Source organism: Crotalus tigris, unplaced genomic scaffold (assembly GCF_016545835.1).
Source record: "Crotalus tigris isolate CLP2741 ecotype Arizona unplaced genomic scaffold, ASM1654583v1 scf7180000018323.1251302, whole genome shotgun sequence".
In the NCBI taxonomy this organism is placed as follows: Eukaryota; Metazoa; Chordata; class Lepidosauria; order Squamata; family Viperidae; genus Crotalus; species Crotalus tigris.
Genome location: NW_024096943.1, coordinates 348,449 through 368,061, shown reverse-complemented (window position 1 = coordinate 368,061; position 19,613 = coordinate 348,449). Strand labels below are relative to the sequence as shown.

The 19,613-nt window shown below is 39.9% G+C and overlaps 1 protein-coding gene across 2 annotated transcripts in view; it reads left to right on the top strand.

Annotated features, from left to right (window-relative positions):
* PIN1 (peptidylprolyl cis/trans isomerase, NIMA-interacting 1) overlaps positions 1-19,613 on the top strand; it is a 51,200-nt gene that overhangs the window by 8,701 nt on the left and 22,886 nt on the right. For both annotated transcript variants that reach the window (XM_039350346.1, XM_039350347.1), the window contains exon 2: positions 4,949-5,149. In XM_039350346.1, coding sequence (XP_039206280.1) covers positions 4,949-5,149 — 201 coding nt within the window. The remainder of the gene's footprint in view (positions 1-4,948; positions 5,150-19,613) is intronic.

Below are 19,613 nucleotides of genomic sequence, written 5' to 3'. Positions count from 1 at the left end.
ATCTGAAGATCTGCATTCTCACTGCTTAGCAGTCTTTTCCATTTTAATACAATATGGTTTGTCCTTTGCCAAAATGTTGGTATGAGAGAGTTATTACTCCATTATTAGCTTGTCTTCTGCATTTTATGAGCAAAATAGTTGAAAAGTGGGTTAAACATTTTCACATGATGGAAAATAGTATAAAATCATAATTGATGAAAGTCAATTATTTGTGGATTTTTCTTTCTGTATTTAAAAAAAATCACCTAGGCCAGTGGTTCTCAACCTGTGGATCGGGACCCCATTTGGGGTCGAACAACCATTTCACGGGGGTCGCCAAACAACGCAGTCCGCCATTTTTTCCCCCTTTTCCTTAGCTGTGCTACTCCCTTTTATTCTATTGGCTTTTGAAAGCCAATAGAATAGACTCTCTTGAATAGAGTCTAATTCTATTGGCTTTCAAAAGCCAATAGGAATTGTCCAGGCTGTCTCTGCCCTGCTGAGCCCGCCAAAAGTCCCATTCTGCAAACGGTGCTGCACCAGTTGAGTAGTCCTCGACTTACGACTGGTTGGGGGTCACGGCATTAAAAAGGTTGAGAACCACTGACCTAGGCTTATCTATTTTTGGCAGACAGTGATAGATTAAAGTGAAGAGATTTAAATATTATATGCTTATTTTTAGATTTTCATTCTAAACCAGGTTGTTTTTCAGATCGTTTAATAAAATTGAAAAACAATTTTAGCATTTTCTGTAAATGCTATAAATTATAATGATTAAAGTATGAGAAATATGAGAAAAAGAATATTAGGTTATTAAGATTTATCCAGCCTGATAGTTTGGTACAATTTCTTTAAAGTGTATGTCTTACAGAGAAAAACCATTTTCTTCCTATCCCTTTAGTGACTCAGGAGGTGGAATTGCAAAGTTCAACATTGCCTGTAATCTTGTTGAATCTTTTGGTGCCAAAATGTATCATGTAAATTTGCATATTATCTGTGTGATGTGCATATTGTATTGAAAATTTATTCATATAGCCATTTCTTCTTCAGCAGCTGAGCTTACCATATCTCAATAATAGAAATTTGATTGTTGTTGCTTACAAATCATGTCTTGGTCTGGTAATGATTTTCCAATGAAACATACCCATAATACTATTCTTTTTTGTAATAAGGAACATTGCACTGAATGAAAAAAAGGAGTAAAAGTATGCCAAAGATATTGAGCTATAGAAATTGAATAAATAAGAAAATAAAGATAAATGCAGTACAAAAAAGAAAAGAAACCATAGCTAAAACTAGCTTACACCAATACCATTTACTATACCTTTTCATACCATTCTATCCTCACAAAGCATTCTTGCTTCTACTTTGCCACTTACATGCTCTATACCGGGGTAGGCAACCTTGACTCTTTTATGACTCGTGGACTTCAACTCCCAGAATTCCTGAGCCAGCCATGTTGGCTCAGGAATTCTGGGAGTTGAAATCCACAAGTCATAAAAGAGCCAAGGTTGCCTACCCCGCTCTATAAATTGCATTTGTTCTTCAAAGTTCTCGCCTCTTATCTTTTTCTGGATTTAATCTACTCCATCCAATCGCATTTTTTTTGCACTTCTCCTTTTTCTTCACTAATTTCACTCTTCCAGTATATTTTTTTCTCATTAATTCTTTTAATATGACCAAGTTACCTCAGTGTTCTTCTTTTTGCTCATCTTTTTGCACTCAGTCTATAATTGTTGTTGTTCCCATGTCTTCTTGCTTTACTGTGCTTCTTCAGTAGGCCATTCCATCTGCATTTTATGTTTTTCATACTGAATTCTCATTTCCTTCTAAAAAGTGTGCAGAAACATATTTTAAGTACAGCCATTTATGCTTCTTTCAGCATTCTTTTACAGCAGAGAAACACACTACTCAGTACTTTTTACCAGCCTGTTTATAACTTAAATTGGCTTCATTTTCCCGTCTTTTAATAAACATTCAAACAAGCTATATAAATTCATTTTTTAATCTGCTTTTTCCCTTCATGTATAACTTGCCATTATTAGCTTCATTTTCTTATCAAACACAACAGACTTGACCTTTGTTACATTATGTTTCATATTTGTGCTTCTCATTATGTCATACAGCCTAATGTTTATTGTAAATCATTTAGGTTCTTGGCCAGAGGTTTAGCATCATCTGCATACAAGATATATGTATATCCATGTTTCTGATCAACATATCTATAGTAATACCACCACAAGAATCTATTTTTATTAAATTTGTGTCCTGTCCATCTTTCTACCAAGCACCTCTGGGCAGCTTATAATGTCATAAAAAACAATAAGAATAAAATATTAAAACAGCAGACGTTAAAAGCTAAAACATTAAAATTAATGTTAAAATGGATAAAAAGAACCAGTGCATACATGGGGTTGAGGTGAGATCTTGTACTAGTCTAATAGCCACCTCCAAAATGGGATGCCCTCACTGGGCTGCAAGTCAGTTGGCAAATCCAGGTTTTTAGGCTCTTTTGTAAGGCCAAGAGGATGGGGGTAGATTTCAACTTGAGAGGCATGATATCCCAAAGGGGGGGAATCATAGCAGAAAAGGCTCCTCTCCTGGACTTCCCCCAGCTGCAATTCCTTGGTCTACAGGATCCAGAGCATGTCCCTTCTGCCAGAGCAAGGGGGGCAGGCTAATCCCATTGAGCTGAGACAGTCACTCAACTAATGTAGACTTGTGCCATAAAGTGCTTTAAAGGTGATAACCAAACTTTGAATTGGACCCAGAAGCAAACCAAAAACCAGTGCAATTTGTGCAACTATAGTGTAGCATGGGCCACACAGTTCATGCATCTGTCGCTTCCAAATGCTGTTCAAGGATAGCCCTATGTAGATTGCACTGTAGTAGTCTTAAGCATAAGATGACCAGGACACGAGTGACTAAGCTCAGAAATTGTGGGCGTTCCATCAATGGAGATTTTTAAGTAGAGGCTAGACAGTCACTTGTCTGAGATGGTATTGGTTCTCCTGCTTGAGCGGGGGGCTGGACTAGAAGACCTCCAAGGTCCCTTCCAGCTTCTGTTCTATTCTCTACTCTCTACTCTCTACTTTCTATTCTATTCTGGAAAGGGTATATACAACTGGTGTACAATTCAAAGTTGTACAATTCTCCTAGCCACAATGTCCATCTGCTCTTTGAGCAGGATTCGTGAGTTTAGGAGGACTCCCAAATTGTGCAGAGGATCTGTCTCAGGAAATGCAACCCTATCCAGAACTAAAGATGTTAAATTCTGTATCCTAAGACTCCATGTGTCTAAGGCCATTCAAATTATCAGGGTTCTGCTGAAGCCTGTTGTACTACATTCAGGCCCCCACAGCCTGCAGGCACCACAAGAGGGCAGCAAAAGCAAAACCTTTTGGTCTCTCCAAGATGTATTCTAAACACATTAAAGCAGTCAAAGGAACATCATACATGTAGTATACATGTTTAGCATTGAACTGTTTGTTAAACATTCCATTTATTATCATGTATGTTTTCTATCCATCTTTTACTGTCTTTAGCTACCAATGTTTAATTGCATACTCACACAAAACTATTCATCAATTAAGCTTTCTTTCAAGCACTTTCTCTTAATCAACAAACATATAAGAAACTTTATTTCTCACATTCATTTCTCATGACATGGTGAAATGGAGACATATGGTCTCCATGTCCTCTGCCTAATATAAAATTGATTACTTCACAAATTTTGCTCAGTATCATCTTTCATAACATTCCTATCAGAATTTGGCTGAGCATCTTCCTAAGTGTATTTAATGAACTAATCTCCCTAATGTTTTGCATTCACCTTTCCTTTTTTTTTTCCTTGCTGTTTTTTCCACAGCCACTCTATAAGTAATCCACATTCTTATTTTAAAATTTTTGCTGTCAAACATCTGCAGTCTGTATTGTTTTTAACATTCTCATAGCATGTATGACTTTTCATTATCATTTTTCTTGAAAATTTATATTAATAGCATTTGTTTTAGTTGGACTTTTTCGTGTATTACTATCTGTTCATAAGATCCCTAATTCTGTTAATTTTCTTCTTAGACTTTTCTTGCATTTATAATATTTATTGCAATTGTATTATTCAGCTTATTCCTGACATTCCTCTACAAATCTCTGAAAAACTCATTTCAGCATTGCCTTATGCCAGTTTAATTCCAATTCATTTTGTCGATTTTAATTACATGAACTCTGCTGGAAGCTCCTTGTATAGCCCCCTTCTAAAACCCATTTTTCCTATCAAAATCACTCTGCATTTTCTTTTCCTCTTCTTAGCTATATTCTTTTAAATTATGTTCTATATAAGTGTCTCTCTTGTCTGGATTTCTTACAGCAATAATTCCCTTATATGCATTTTTGCCATAATTTACGAGCCATCTATTTCCATGCCATTAATGTAACTATATGTACATTTGTGACAATCTGTAATGTAACTCTTGGCATTCTGTTCCAAGCAGCTTGTATATGCTCGTTCCTTACATCCATTTCCCATGAATTCTCTTGGAAAATCAATGTGGTATCTAATGCTTTTTATATATATTGAACATTTCTGCTGTCTATTTTTTTTTTTACTTTTCCCCAAAAGTTTCATTTTGATATTACAAAAACAATTTATTAAAACTTACCTGGAATATGTTATTCTTTCATACAGTTTGCGCATTCAGTGAAATCACAAAATAACATAATAGTGAGGTTGTACCTGGTACTGGTTGGGGGGTATTTTTCTTGAATTATTTGGTGGCATACATTGGAGAAGTAATACATCAACCTGCTAACATGGAAAAGAGTGAGAGTGGATTAAATGCTGGAAAGAGAAGTTGAAACTAAAGTATCATGAGGGGAAGGGAGGACCATGTGAAATTTATTTTAAGAAAGAACGAAGCTCTTAATAATCTGATTTGCCTTAGAACTAACATCATTCTATTTTATTTTGCAGGGCGTGTTTATTATTTCAACCACATCACAAATGCCAGCCAATGGGAGCGCCCCACTGGCAATAGCAAGAATGGTCAAGGGGAGCCAACAAAAGTGCGATGCTCACACCTCTTGGTGAAACACAATCAATCTAGGAGACCCTCATCATGGAGGGAAGATAAAATCACGCGAAGCAAGGAGGAGGCCCTGGAACTAATTAATGGCAAGTAAAAGTAAAGGAAAGTGATAACATAACTTGCTGTAATCCTCCTTTCTGCATCAGGCCATCTAGCATTTCATGCAATTCTGTCCTTTAATATTTTTGTGGAGTCTAATACACTACAGCGGGGGTCTTCAAACTTGGCCCTTTTATGACTTGTGGACTTCAACTCCCAGAATTCCTCAGCCAGCGTGCCTGACTGAGGAATTCTGGGAGTTGAAGTCCACAAGTCATAAAAGGGCTAAGTTTGAAGACTCTTGCACTATAGGGTGATAGCAAGTGGCAGAAGGGTCCTCCTACTCATTCTTCACTCTTTTTGTTTTCAGTTTTATATGTTTCTGTGGGAGGCTCCCAAAATTCTACAAATTGTGTATGCCCAAGACCATATTGATTCTGGTATGAAGGCTGATTCCAGGATCATTATGTTGTTATGTCTCTAGGCCTTATAATAGTGAAATACATTTTACTGAAAGTAAGAAGAGACATAGATGAAATATATAGAGTATATACAAATTATGCACGAAGGCATATATTGGCGAGAGAGGTCCATATAAGGTTTACTAGAAGATCAATAAGGGATGAAATATATAAAAAAATAAGAGACGAATCAATAATATATAAGGGTAAAGAAATAATTGTATTAAAACAAATACCACGTAGTATACGAAATCAGAGATGAGAATACCAATTTTTAATGATTCAGTTAATTAAATATAAAATTATGTTTCGTTGGTTAATACCTGAAGGCATACTTTTAACTTGGCAGGAAAAAAATACAAGATAGATACACTTGAGAAAGCACAGGACTTTTATGAGAGATACTTTTCACAAGGAGAAGAACAAGAAAGTAGGAAAGAGTCGGAGAGTAAAAGTTATGATGAAGATTTATCAGAGGAAGTTGATCGAGAGCGAGAAATACAGAAGTTACAAGAAAGAGAAAGGTTAGAAAGAGAAGCAAAAGGAAGACTTATAGAGACAAGAAGCATAAAAAAAACAGATCAAGTAAAAAATGGGAGACGTAATTAAGCTCTTTTCTGTAAACATTAATGGATTAAATATATCAAGAAAAAGAGTTTAAACGTTTAACAATTTAAGGAAATTGGATGTAGATGTGATGTATCTTTAGGAGATTTATATAAAATAGGATTATAGAAAACTAGAGAAAGTAAAATTTAGAAACATTATACACAATATTAGTATAAAACAAAAAAGGAGGAATTATTATATATGTCAAAGAAAAAATAAAATTAAATCAATATATTTGGATGAAAGGGGTGAATTTTAATGTTGGGAATAGTATTAGAGCAAAAACAGTATATGAAAATATTTGTATGATCACCAGGCCCAGATGGAATCCCGGTCGAGTCTTATAAAAAATACGAGAGTTACTACAATGAATAATGTTGGAAAATTAAAATCAGGTGTTGATAGAGGTGATATGTGTATAATAATGTATAATAATAATATGAATTATTCCTAGTAAGTAGTAGAATATGAAAGAAGGAAAACATAAGTAAGAAACAATGGGGCAATAAGGACAAATATTTCAAAGCAGAATGAGGGGGGAAATGTAAATAATAGAAGAGTACTGTTACAAATTGCTGTTAACAAAAAAGGATATATTATGTGTATATGTGTGTAACGTTTTGCTGTGTTTTGTTTTGTTGGTCTAAAATAAAAATTAAAGAAAAGAAAAGGAAAAATAGTGAAATACATTTTGAAATGGGGAAGATTTGTGAAAGGCTTCCTTTGCTTGGCTTCTTGCCAAAGTACCCATTTACTCATCTAGCCTATATTACTTCATCACTCTTTGCCCAGAATCACAACTACCACAATATTTTGTGTCCTATATAAAGTATGATAAATTAGATATGCAAAATAATTTCAGTAGGAGATCACCTGAAGCTTTGGTCAGAAACATGAACTGTTTTGCACTGGTTATATTTCTAAATATCTTTCTAACAAAATCTAGGTTATTAAGATCTATTATATCCATATACAAGATGAGGTGATAAAAAATTTCTCTTGAACAGTACCATTTCATACTGACGACGGAGAATACATACATAACACACACACAATCATTGAGGGAGAAAAATATTGAGGGAAGATATTTTTTTCTGGGATATCCTTCTTTTAATAAGCAGAGAATCATATTGGTCTGATTGGCATGTCACCTCAGAAATGGATAAAGGTAGCACTGTACTGCTCAGTTGCTCCTACTTACTTTATTTTGCCAGGGGTGGGTAACTGTGGCAAGGTCATCCAATCTTGTTTTTTAGTTCTCAAAACCCATAGGATTGAGTAGCTGCAGATTGATGGTAGAAATGGAAATTTGAGGCATTTGTTATATTTTTAAAGATTTAAGTATAAGATCAGTGTAAAGTAAAATCAGGCCCCAAATTGGAAAGGCTAAAAAAATTGACTTGACTTTTTCTGGAGATGTGTGAGTGGCCAAACCCTTCCTGAAGCTGTAAGAGACCAGCATTTTGAAAAAAGTCCCCAGAGAAAATAAATAATAAAAACTTTGATCTAGATAAACTTTTTTTTAATATTGTGTCTGAATTGCACCATTTATCTTTTGCACTATTCATAAATCTAAAGCTAGAGTTTGTTCTTACTCTGGCTTAATAGAGTGGACTTTACCTGTTTTTTTATTTGCTCCTGGAAGCAGGAGTAATTGAACCGCATTAGCCAACTCCCTCGCTTGCTCTTAATAAGCCAGGATTCTGTGCATGCACGTAAAACACTCAATCCTAAAATTCTTCACTTGTGGCCTGATGAAGACTTGAAGAATTGTTATCTATTTTATATGATTTTATGTAGTTTATCATGATTCATTTTTAAAACGTGATTATTTTGAAATCTTAAAATATTTGGGTACCTTCCATTTCCAACTATTTCTGTCTCCAATGCTGTTCAACATGGAAGTGCAGAAGATTACATTATCACCTAAAAGTGAAAAGAGATAGGTCAAAGTTTCTGTAACATTCTTCCATTCTCCCCAATTCATAAAGCTCTTTAACAGGAGAAAGAGAATATTTCCTACTGATCAAAACTGCTAAACCCTGTTCTAAAGTCCCTGGAAAGTAGAACATTGTTAAATACAGACAACATTTGGGTTAGCAAATAAGAAGGGAAAAGATTGATTTAATAAAATAAAAAGTGGTCACAAAACTAAAGATTTTAGTATGGAACCCTATACTGCTCAACCATTTGGGAAAAAAATCACAAATCACTGGTGATTGAACTATTAGTTGCCAGAATCAGTGTCTTTATGTTATTCTAGATCCTACATTTAGCATTTAATTTTGTACAGCCATAGGTTTATTTGTATTTTCTTTGTAAAAATGAGTATTTTTATTTTGAAAATAAAACGTGCGTTTTTAAAGTCATAAGCCTTTTTTCAGCACACTTTCCTTATTTATTTCATTGGAGGGTTGTAGTAAAACAAAGCTGTGAAAATTAGTGTGGGATAATCAGATACCATAGGCCAGGTTATCTACTGAGGTGAAATCATGTTTTATGTATTCAGCTTAATCATTTTCAGTTTCAACATAAATGTGATTAAAATGGTTTTAAAGTATTAAATCTATTTTAGTGTAGAAGCAGACGCTGGGAGACTGTTTTCCCCATGATTTTTGGTAGTTGAGGGCCCCAGGGAGGCAGGAGAGTGTCATTGTGATCTTACACGTGTAGAACCATATTCTTTTCTTATTTGGGGGTTTTCTGGGGTATTTGCTTCCAAGCCTGGTCTGGCATGATATCTAAGGGAGTATTGGATAAAAAAAAATATCTTAGTCAGTATATTTGTGTTAGCTGGTGGAAATTTTCCCATTATGCAGTTGAAGCTTCTGGCTAACCAAAGATGGGGAAGAAACTATTTTTCACATACCTAATATTCTTTTGGTGGTACATCCCAATCTTCCCACCTCCCTTGTATATTTCCTGATTCGTTTCATTTCATTCAGTGTTGTGCATCAAAGCCAGCTCAACTTGAATGAGATGGTGACACAATTCAGCAGCACTATGCCTTAACTAAAATTGGCCAGCTTTCTAGTTTATTTCATTGGATTAATGTACAGAAGTGACTCACTGAGAATCTTGTTTTTAAAAAACTACAAGCAAAAGATATCCTGACTGAACTCTTTACAAATGTTCAGTCTTTCAGAGTTAAATATCCAGGACTGTTGTTCTTGAAAGAGCAAATTTCCCAGACCTTTAGCCAATTTTACTGGACCTAGGAATAAGCAAAGTAGTTTGTAACAGTCCTGCTTATTGCTCAGCCTGTACTGGCTTGATACTGTTTTTGATATGTTAAATATTTACCCTGTCGTCTACAGTTTAGTTTGAGTGAAGATGACTAACTCTGCCTCACAGAGTTGTTGTGGGGATAAAATTGGAATTGCTTAATGTGCATCCTTACGTTGTTAGAGAAAAGATGAAACATATATTTAAATGATCATGATGATTTTATTTATTTATTTTTATATTTACTTACTTATACTGCACCTTTAATATTTTTACAAATAAATGAAGGCAGCAAACATACCGTAAATGCCGGCGTACAAGGCGACCTGACGTATAAGACGACCCCCGTCTTTATAGCTGGGCCGCATTCCTAGAACGTCGTCTTATATGCCGGAAACTACCAGTATTTCCGGCGTATAAGACGACTCGGCGTATAAGACGACTCCCGTCTTTGGCGCCAATTTCAGCGCTCGCGGAAGTCGCCTTATACGCCGGCATTTACGGTATTCAACACATCTTCCTCTTCCTATTTTCCCCAGAAGAACAACCCAGTGAGGTGAGTTAGGCTGAAAGAGAGTGACTGGCCCAGGATCACCCAGCTGCCTTTCATGGCTAAGGTGGAACTAGAACTCACGCTCTCCTAGCTTCTAGCCTGGTACCTTAACCACTCGGCCAAACTGGCTTGAGGAGGAAGAGAGGAGGAGGGGAAAGAGATATTAATAATAATAGCTTCTAATTTTTTCTTTCCACTTGCCAGTGAGAACAGGATTGCCCAGTTTGCCAGAATTAAGCAGAAGGGAGGTTTTGGTATTCCTTTTACTGTATGCCAAAGAAAATTGATATTGTACAGAGCAAATGAGTATAGAGCAAGGAATTCCTGGTTCTGTAGAAAAGTATACACTTGTATATAGAAAGGTAGAGGTAAGTCTTCTTTAAAATCTTAGAAATATATGCTAATCAGTGTAGACCAGGGGTTCTCAAGTTGGCAACTTTAAGACTTGTGGACTTCAACTCCCAGAATTCCTCAGCCAGCAAAGCTCCCAGGAATTCTGGGAGTTGAAGTCCACAAGTCTTAAAGTTGCCAAGGTTGAAAACCCCTAGTGTAGACAACACTTGGCAACAAGGATGAATGGATGGACTTGTGTATTTGCTTATATATTTATATAATCAATTAATATAGCTGCACATCTCACAAACAGATGACTTGGGGCTGCCTACAGATTAGCTATAATTACAGAAACATGCAGTCTGATTGTGTTGTCCCTTCTCCCTCTTCTTACAGTTCAGTGAAGTAGGGAGATGTTTACCTGAGCCATTTCTGAATGTTATCGGGATGTCCTGGACTTAAAAAATGCTTTAGCATATCTCCATTAACTCATCTTCCTAACTCTGTATAAGACTAAAGGGGGAATATGGTTTCTTTTTATGTTCTTCTGTCACAAAAGGACCTATTCCTTCATGTTTTACTACATGGAAATGGCATCTAAAGAACCATTTGTCCACTCTTTATTTTGGATCATTTTTACCATGAAAATGCCAGCTAACAAACCACTTTCACTCCATTTACTTTTTCCCACGGAAGTCAGATAACTATTGCCTGGAAAAATGTGGGGATGTGCCAAAAGAAGGGGTACCAGAAATGCTTTCTGAATTCTCTTCTCTCTCTCTAGCATTGGGTTAATTTTGATACATACAGTATTGGTGAGACTTGAGAAAGACAAAGAGTATTTGTCATCTATGCTGTAATATGGCTGTGCTTAAAGTTTTTGTTCAGGTGAATGATAATAACTGGCTAGTACATAGGTCGGCAACCTGCGGCTCTGGAACTGCATGCGGCTCTTTGAGCCTTCCCCTGTGGCTCCCAGCCTCCTCTGCCTTTGCAGACAGAGACAGAGAGAGGCAATTGCGCTTCCCTGCTTCTCTCTCTCTCTCTCTCTCTCTCTCTCTCTCTCTCTCTCTCTCTCTCTCTCTCTCTCTCTCTCTCTGTGTGTGTGTGTGTGTAAAAGAGAGTGCAAGGAGCTGAAAAGCTTACTTGGAGGAGCTCCTCCCTTTGCTGCATCTCTGCAGGAAGCAGGAAGGTCAGGAGAGAGCTAGTTAGCCCAGCTAGGCTGACTCAGGAATTCTGGGAGTTGAAGTCCATGAGTCATAAAAGAGACGAGGTTGCCTACCCCTGAGCTTGTTGGACAACAGCTTGAAGCTTGCCAGGTGAGCAGCAGATGGGGGGGGGGGAGAAAGAGAGAGAGGGAGGGAGAGAGAGAGAGAGGAAAGAGAGAGAGAAAGAAAGAGAGTGGGGGAAGAGGAGTGGCAGACCAAGGGCAGAGGGAGGGAGAGAGAGACAGAGAGAGAGAGAGAGAGACCCTTTTGACATCTAAAATGAAGATAACACTGCATATATCCTTTCTTTACCTGTGTGTATGTGTATGTGTGTGTATGTATGTATACACATACATACATATATATATATATATATATATATATATATATATATATATATATATACACATACACACACACACATATACACACACAAACACACAAACACACACACACCTATAATAAAGGTAAAAAAGGATATATGCAATGTTATCTTCATTTTAGATATCAAAAGGGTTTTGCGTCTCCCAGTGTTTTGTTTTTGGTGGGAAACGGGTCCAAGTGGCTCTTTAAGTGTTTTGGGTTGCCGGGTTACCCCTGGGCTAGTACAACCTTCCTGGACATGATGTGCCTCAGATACATTGTGATAGAGTATAACTAGAAGTTAGGAATCTTTTTTAATCCATGCCTGGACTCATTGTAGCATCCTGAAACTGAAGCACTTTGACTTTGGTGTAAAGTTGCTATAAAATTTGGATTTTCTTGAATTTCATGAGTATAAAAACAGTACGGGATGGACATTTTTGTCAATATTTTCTTGAAACTGAGCAAACCCAGTAACTTGAGATCACTAGTGCAGAAGATACGAAGTCCTTTCTCTACAAACCAAAGTCCCAGAACTACATTTTCAAATAGAAATTCTGAGACCAACTTTTTTCTGCACATTATCTTTTTCAGATAGAATATCAAGTAAATGAAAAGTTGTTGCTGCAGCCGTAACAAATGGCCTCCATCAACTGATAAGGTTATAGAGAGAGACATTTTAATCTTGTTTTATATGAAATCCAGATGTAATTCTTACATTCAAGTGTTGTTTAAAATGTATTAAAGTGTCAGTTGATAGCCCCTGAGACAAGAGTCCCATCTGATAATTTTTGTATTAGAACTATCTTCTGTGTCACTTAAGGACAGAAGGAAAGGTGTGATTAAAGGTTGTTTCATCCAACTTTTTCTGCTGCAGGATTGATAAAACCAGTTAGGAATGTGTGCATTTGTCACTTTTATTATCTTTTTTTATAATTCTCCAAAATATGAAACACTATGGTCAGAAGGTAAGGAAATCCATTTTCTGCCAGAACCTCCATCTGCCCTTGAAATATGCAATTTGCTGTAAAGGTCATAGGACTTTGCATACAGTTATTTACAACTGACATGTACTTTGACTTGATAAAGAAGATTGATACTGTTGACAGTGTTATTACCTTCTAAAATGAGCAAGTAAAATAAAAAAAAACCTCAAAATGTATTGCATCAATGCCCACCTCATTTGCAATCAAACAGCTGGGCTTCATTGAATTTCAGTGAAGAGAGGTATCATCTCTGATGAACATAATTATAGCTCAGAATTGTTAAATAGATCCTTTGGGAGCCATCAGTTTGACAGGTGTATCGTCATTGCCTTTCATGTATTTGTTTAGTAGATTTTAACTCTGCTATTACTTGTGTGTTCGTTAAATACCATTGTGAGGTAAGGGAATTGACAGAAGCTTTGTGAATGTGTTAACTAGTTTAAAGTGATTGTTTGGATTCATTTATGAGTTCACTTGTTAGATCTGTTTTGCTAGATTTGGGAGGACTGTTTGGGGTTACTCACAGTTAACAATTACACAATTTAGATATGTGTGAGCAGTTGATTTAAAACCTGTGAAAGAACTCTGTTGGTATTTGCCACTGGGCACAACCTGTTGGAAAACATTCACCTGTTATCTGATTGGTATAGAAACAATATGAATTAGAGTTTGGAGCTTCTGAAATATCTCTTTTGAGGAGATTTTGAAGACACTGACAGCTAGAGTAATTTGATCTCATGATTAGATGTAAGGCATGGTCCTGTGCTTACAGGCAGTCCTCAACTTACGACCAGCTGTTTTAACAACTGTCTGTAGTTACAGTTGCCTCGGAAAGAGTGCTGTATGTCCCCTAAAGCACTTCTAGCCATCATAAAACATCGCACTGCCACCCTGTTAAAGTCACCTGACCACATTTCAGGTGCTTGGAAACCTGTTCACACTTGCAATCAGTTCCCAAGTGCCCTGTGATCATGTGATCTGTTCTGCCAGCTGCCCCAGAAAGTCAGTGGGGAAACCAGCAGGGAAGGTTGCAAGGTGCTGCCTCCTGCCAAGACGATTCCCTGTTGTCTCTAGGGGCTGACTGAAGGAGATGTTGGCTGAGGGCAGCTGGCATTCTTCCATAGAGTGCAAAAATGAAGCTTAAATAGTGAAGATCTAAGCTTCGTTTCTACACCCCACCAGAGGAGTTCCCTTCCTTGTACAGGGGAGAGCTCACATCTTTCTGGGCGGTAGAGAAAGCAACGGATGGAAACTAATCAAGGAGAGAAGCAACCTAGAACTAAGGAGAAACTTCCTGACAGTGAGAACAATTAACCAGTGGAACAACCTGCCTCCAGAAGCGGTGAGTGCTGCAACACTGGAAGTTTTTAAGAAGAGACTGGACAGCCATTTGTCCAAAATGGTGTAGGGTTTCCTGCCTGAGCAGGAGGTTGGACTCGATGACTTCCAAAGTCCCTTCCAACTTCATTATTATATTATTATATAAATAAAGCTTAAATCTTCATGATTTAAGCTGCTTTTCTGCACCCACCAGAGGAGTTCCCTTTTGTGCACAAAGCAAAGCTGAGCTCCTTCTCTGAGTGCAGAAGCAGAAATGCTCTCCACCCCAGCACACCTGAGAAGCCTCAAGAGAATGGTACCTACTTGCAGAATTGCACAAACTGGCCTCTGTAGGAAAGCTGCACCTTGCATCGGCTGGATAAGCTCTGTTGGGCTCTGTAGCCAGCTGAGACCTCTCAGCCTGCAGCAGTTTTGCACACAATGGTGGGCCCTGTAGTGGCTGAGGCCTTCAGGGTCTGGTGGGGAGCAGTCCAAGGCCTCCAGAACCTCCCCAGCCGTCTGAGGTGCACCCATGCTTCATTTAATGACCATCACAATTACATAAAGGATTCTGGCCTCAATTATAGTAGTAAGTTGAGGACTGTCTGTATCATTTAACACAGAGGTCCCCAATCTTTTGGGCACCAGGGAGTGGTTCCATGGAGAATTTTTCCACGGACCAGAGAGTGTATTGTTTTGTGTGCTGCCTGCATCCCGCAGATGGGGCTTTGCTTGTTTGTGCGGACCGGTTGCTGGCATGCCACGGCCTGGTACTGGTCCATGGATCGGAGGTTGGGGACCCCTGATTTAACAGATAATTTTGCTGCTTGCATCGAGCCATTTATACTGCTAACTTTGTCAAACAGGTACAAAATGTTTAGAAGCAAAGCTATGTACATCATGAAGGATTTTCATAAGGCAGCTAGATTAAGTCTGAAAGCTTTTCTATAGAGCTAGAACACTTGAAAGACAGCAGGCCTGAATTTGCAAATATTGCCACCTTTTGTTTTCTACTGCATCAGGTTTGATTTTTGTTGTTTCTTGTTAAAGCAGGGGTGTCAAACTCAATTTCATTGAGGGCCGCATCAGCATTGCGGTTGCCCTCGGGGGGGGGGGCAGGTGGGTGTGGATGGAGTAGGTGTGGCCTACTGGGTGGGTGTGGCCAGCTCTATATCGTTCACATCAAGGATGCCTGTGGGGGCCTGGGCAGGAGTGGGACAGATCTGAGGGTCTCTGGCAGAAGGGGGTAGGACCAGGGCAAGTGCCAAGGCATGGCCCACTGGAGGAGCCTCACTGTTCCTCTCAGGCTATGCAGGGGGGGGGCTGGATGGTGGTGCGGGCTGCCCGGAGCCCTGGGCAGCAGAGGTCAAGCGCCCAGCCTGGCCCTTGAGCACCCGCGGCACCAAGCCCAGCCCCACTTATTCAAGGGGGTGCCCAGCTGCACTTACCTCCTCCTCAAGGCTGCTGCTGCTGTGCTTGCTCTCCTTAGCCAGGTTGCTCATGATGGGTACAAGGGCAAAGTCAGAGGGAGGCCCATTCCCTCTCCATGGGAGGAAACCCAGCTTTGTATCCAAAGCTTCCTTAGCAATAGGATGGGAGACCCCCAGGTTAGGCCAGGAGGAGGGGGCAAGGGGATGGTGAAAGGGCAGCGGGGCAGGACTAAGGTAGGACTTCCCTCAGACCCTCCCTCTCCTTTCCTTCTTTTCTTCCTTCTTTCCTAAGTACAGAGTGGTGGGAAAATATTTGAGATGAGGGAGGGAGAAAAACAGGCAAGAAACGCAGCTGGCGAGGTGTCACCTCCCCAGCATGCACCCAGAAAGCGGGGCCGACACAGCAGGGGCTGGTTCCTCGCTGTTTCCAGATGGCCTTGTGGAGATAAGACTGAATGCATTTCAGCATAGATGGTCACCCCAAAATTGTACATTGGCCCCCGGCCAGCTTGGGCCCAGGCCAAGGCAGCGGGGGCCGTTCCCTTACTTTTTCCAGGATGGCTTTGCGCGCTACATGAAACCACTTCGCGGGCCGCATCCGTCCCCCCAGGCCGTGTGTTTGACATGTCTGTGTTAGAGGGAAAGAAATGAAGTTAAATGGTTTAGTACTGAAATATGAATTTCTCTCATTTTCCCCCTTCCCCAAATTATTTTTTTCCCCTTTCCTTGAGTTATATAGCCTGTAGATAGTTTAATGTTAGAGAAGTTCAGTTTGGATCCTGGCAGAAGCCCATGGCATCCCAAAACCTGCATGCAGCAGGAAGTAAGGCTTTGAAGACAATGTTCTTGGCATCTCAGTAGTTCTGTTATTTCAGAAATGGATATCGATGCTCTTAAAATATTACTAAATTAGCCCTGGTAAAACCTCTAGCAGAGAAATTAATGATGCTTATCACAAACAAAGGAGTCTTCTATGTTCTCTATAGCTGGGACAAAGAGAGAAGAAGTAATCTCTCTAATGGATGAGCTTTGGCCAAGTTATTCAGAGATCAAGACAGCAGGAAAGTGACCTCCCAGAAAGATTTTTTCCAGGGATGCTTTTTGTTTCTGTTCTTCCAGTGGAGGTTTCTGCTGGTTCTCAAGATGGTAGAGGAAAAGATTGCAGATCTTACAACTTAGATGCTAAGAAACAGGATTTAAAGGGAACTGATCCTTCTCATGAATAGGGTTGGGCTGGTTGCCTAATCTGGCAGGGTTCCAATATCCTTCAGTTCATATAGATGAGGCTGAGAGCCCATGTATGATCAATCATAGCCATTCAAGATGTCAAGAATATAAGAGGAGACAATAGTTTAGCCACTGTTGCTCCCTAGTAAATGGTGTTTGTGGTACGATGGTTTAAAGCAGCGGTTCTCAACCTGTGGGTCGCAACCCCATTTGTGGTCGATCGACCATGTCACGGGGGCCGCCAAACAATGTGACCCGCCATTTTTTGTCAGCCGGCGCAGGGGACGCCGCCGCGCATGCGCGCCGCATGGGGCCGCGCATGGGGGCGGCCCCGCACATGCACGCCGCGCATGGGGGCGGCCCCATGCATGCGCACCGCGCAGGGGGCACCGCCACACATGCGCGCCGCCTGCTTATGTCCGGGGTCGCCGTATAAAAAGGTTGAGAACCACTGGTTTAAAGGGAGATAAATAGTTCTCAAAACTTGATCATCAGTAACCTAATTCCTCTTGAATGTGATATGTTCAGCCTCCCATTACAGATAACATTTCCATAAACTTGAATTCTATAGTTTTATTATGCATTACTTCTGTTGGTCCTGAATTTCATTTTAATAAATGACCCAGAGTTAAGACATTGTATGTGAAAACTCCCCACCCCCACACTTTTTTCTGTCCACATCTTCTGTACTTCTGAGATGTTTCCCTCATATATTTTTTTTTCCAGACTAAAACAATCTTTCATGTTATAACCTCCCTTCTTAAGGGAGTTGGTCCTGTCCCCAAATGATTCTGGTTGCTTTGTTTTGCTCTCCTCCAGCTCTGCAGCCTCCTTTTTCAGGCTTAGTGAGCAGAACTATCTTGATAGCTGAAATTTTTATTTATTTTATATTTCCTATTTCTTAAGTGCCCATCTCCCTCAAAATGCAGAGGATCTACAAACTCTAGTAATAAAAATCAAGGAGCACAGTGAAAAAGTGGGACCAAAATTAAATATATAGAAGATAAAACTAATGACCCCAAGTGGAACAGCCAGCCAGACAACTGACAATGAAGATAAGTGGTGGATATCTTCTGCCTTTTAGAATCAACCATCAGTAGTAAAGGAACCAGCAGTCAAGAAATACACTGTAGACTAGCACTGGGTAGAGCAGTGGTTCTCAACCTTTTTAATGCCGCGACCCCCAACTGGTCGTAAGTTGAGGACTACTCAACCGGTCGTAAGTCGAGGACTACTCAACTGGTGCAGCACCGTTTGCAGAATGGGACTTTTGGCGGGCTCAGCAGGGCAGAGACAGCCTGGACAATTCCTATTGGCTTTTGAAAGCCAATAGAATTAGACTCTATTCAAGAGAGTCTATTCTATTGGCTTTCAAAAGCCAATAGAATAAAAGGGAGTAGCACAGCTAAGGAAAAGGGGGAAAAAATGGCGGACTGCGTTGTTTGGCGACCCCCGTGAAATGGTCGTTCGACCCCAAATGGGGTCCCGACCCACAGGTTGAGAACCACTGGTGTAGAGCAACCATGAAGTCCTTGGAAAAGATATTCCAGTGCTGTGATGTCTCTGTACTTTCCATCTGAGAGCTGTGGGTTTCCCACTATTGGACTGAGTGCCCCCTTGAAAAAAAAAATCTCCTTTTTTCTCCTTTCTCTGGTTGAGAATCAGAGGTGGATTTGTGTGGATTGGATGGGATGAGAGCCTCTACTGGCCTGTGGAAGCAGCAAGTGAGGGCTAGCCCTGCATGTTGGTGTGTGTGAGTGTCTGTTAATTCATCCTCTTGATGAGAGTTGGAGGAGGAATTGACAGTGTGTAGGGAAGGGACTGCTGATGGTAGCAGCAGAGGAGAGGTGCCTGTTGATGCTAGTGTGTGCAAATGTGACATAGTAGAGTGAGAGGTGCCCTGACAACTCTTGAGAATTGGTAAAGTGTCTCAGGGTGCTCCTCCCAGGGACAGTTGGTGGAAATAGTAGGTGGTTCCTGGCTTTCGGAACTAAGGTGGTTGGTTATTTATATTCTAACCCAAGAACCTGAAGAAAGGACAATATGGGGACAGGGCTGTTCTTGGGGGACAGAGGTAGGCCAAAATATAATGATAGTGACAGGCAAGGTGAGATATGGTGGGAGACAAAGAGCAGGCCACTCCTGGGAAATGCAGGACTATTGTTCATATGGGTTCCACATTCTGGCTTCTCAATGTCAGCCCCAGTACCCTGTCAGCAGATTTTCAGAAGCCCTGGCTTTCAGCTCCTGTTTCTGAATGCTAGGTTAGCCTAGTAAAGCTCCTCTCATCAGTGATGTAATCATTAATGAGTGGACCATCTGGCATGTATCACTGAGATCTGGCTGGGTCTATGCCCAGCTGGGTTTCAGGTGTGGCATCAGTCAAGATCCCAGGTTGGAGGGTCTGGTGATTGTTATCTGGGAATCTCTTAACCACCTTTGGAGGTGCTGTACTACAGGTGACCAGATCTGTGAGATCCTGTTCATTAAGTTGAATTCTAGGGATCAGTTGGGATTGCTGCTGTTGTACCAGTCTCCCTGCTGCACAGCAACTCCTGTGCTTGAGCTTCTTAACTTCATTTTTGGGCTGGCAGTGGAGTTCCCCAGATTTACAGTTTGGGGGGGGGGCTTCAATCTGCCTTCTTTAGGATTAGACTCTGAGGTGGACTCACGAGTTCAGGGACAATTATCTACCCCAGATTGTCCAGAGACCAGCATGGGACAGTGGCCATACATGGGATTTGGTGTACCTGTTGGATCAGTAAATAGGTAATTTGTATTTATATAAATACTCGT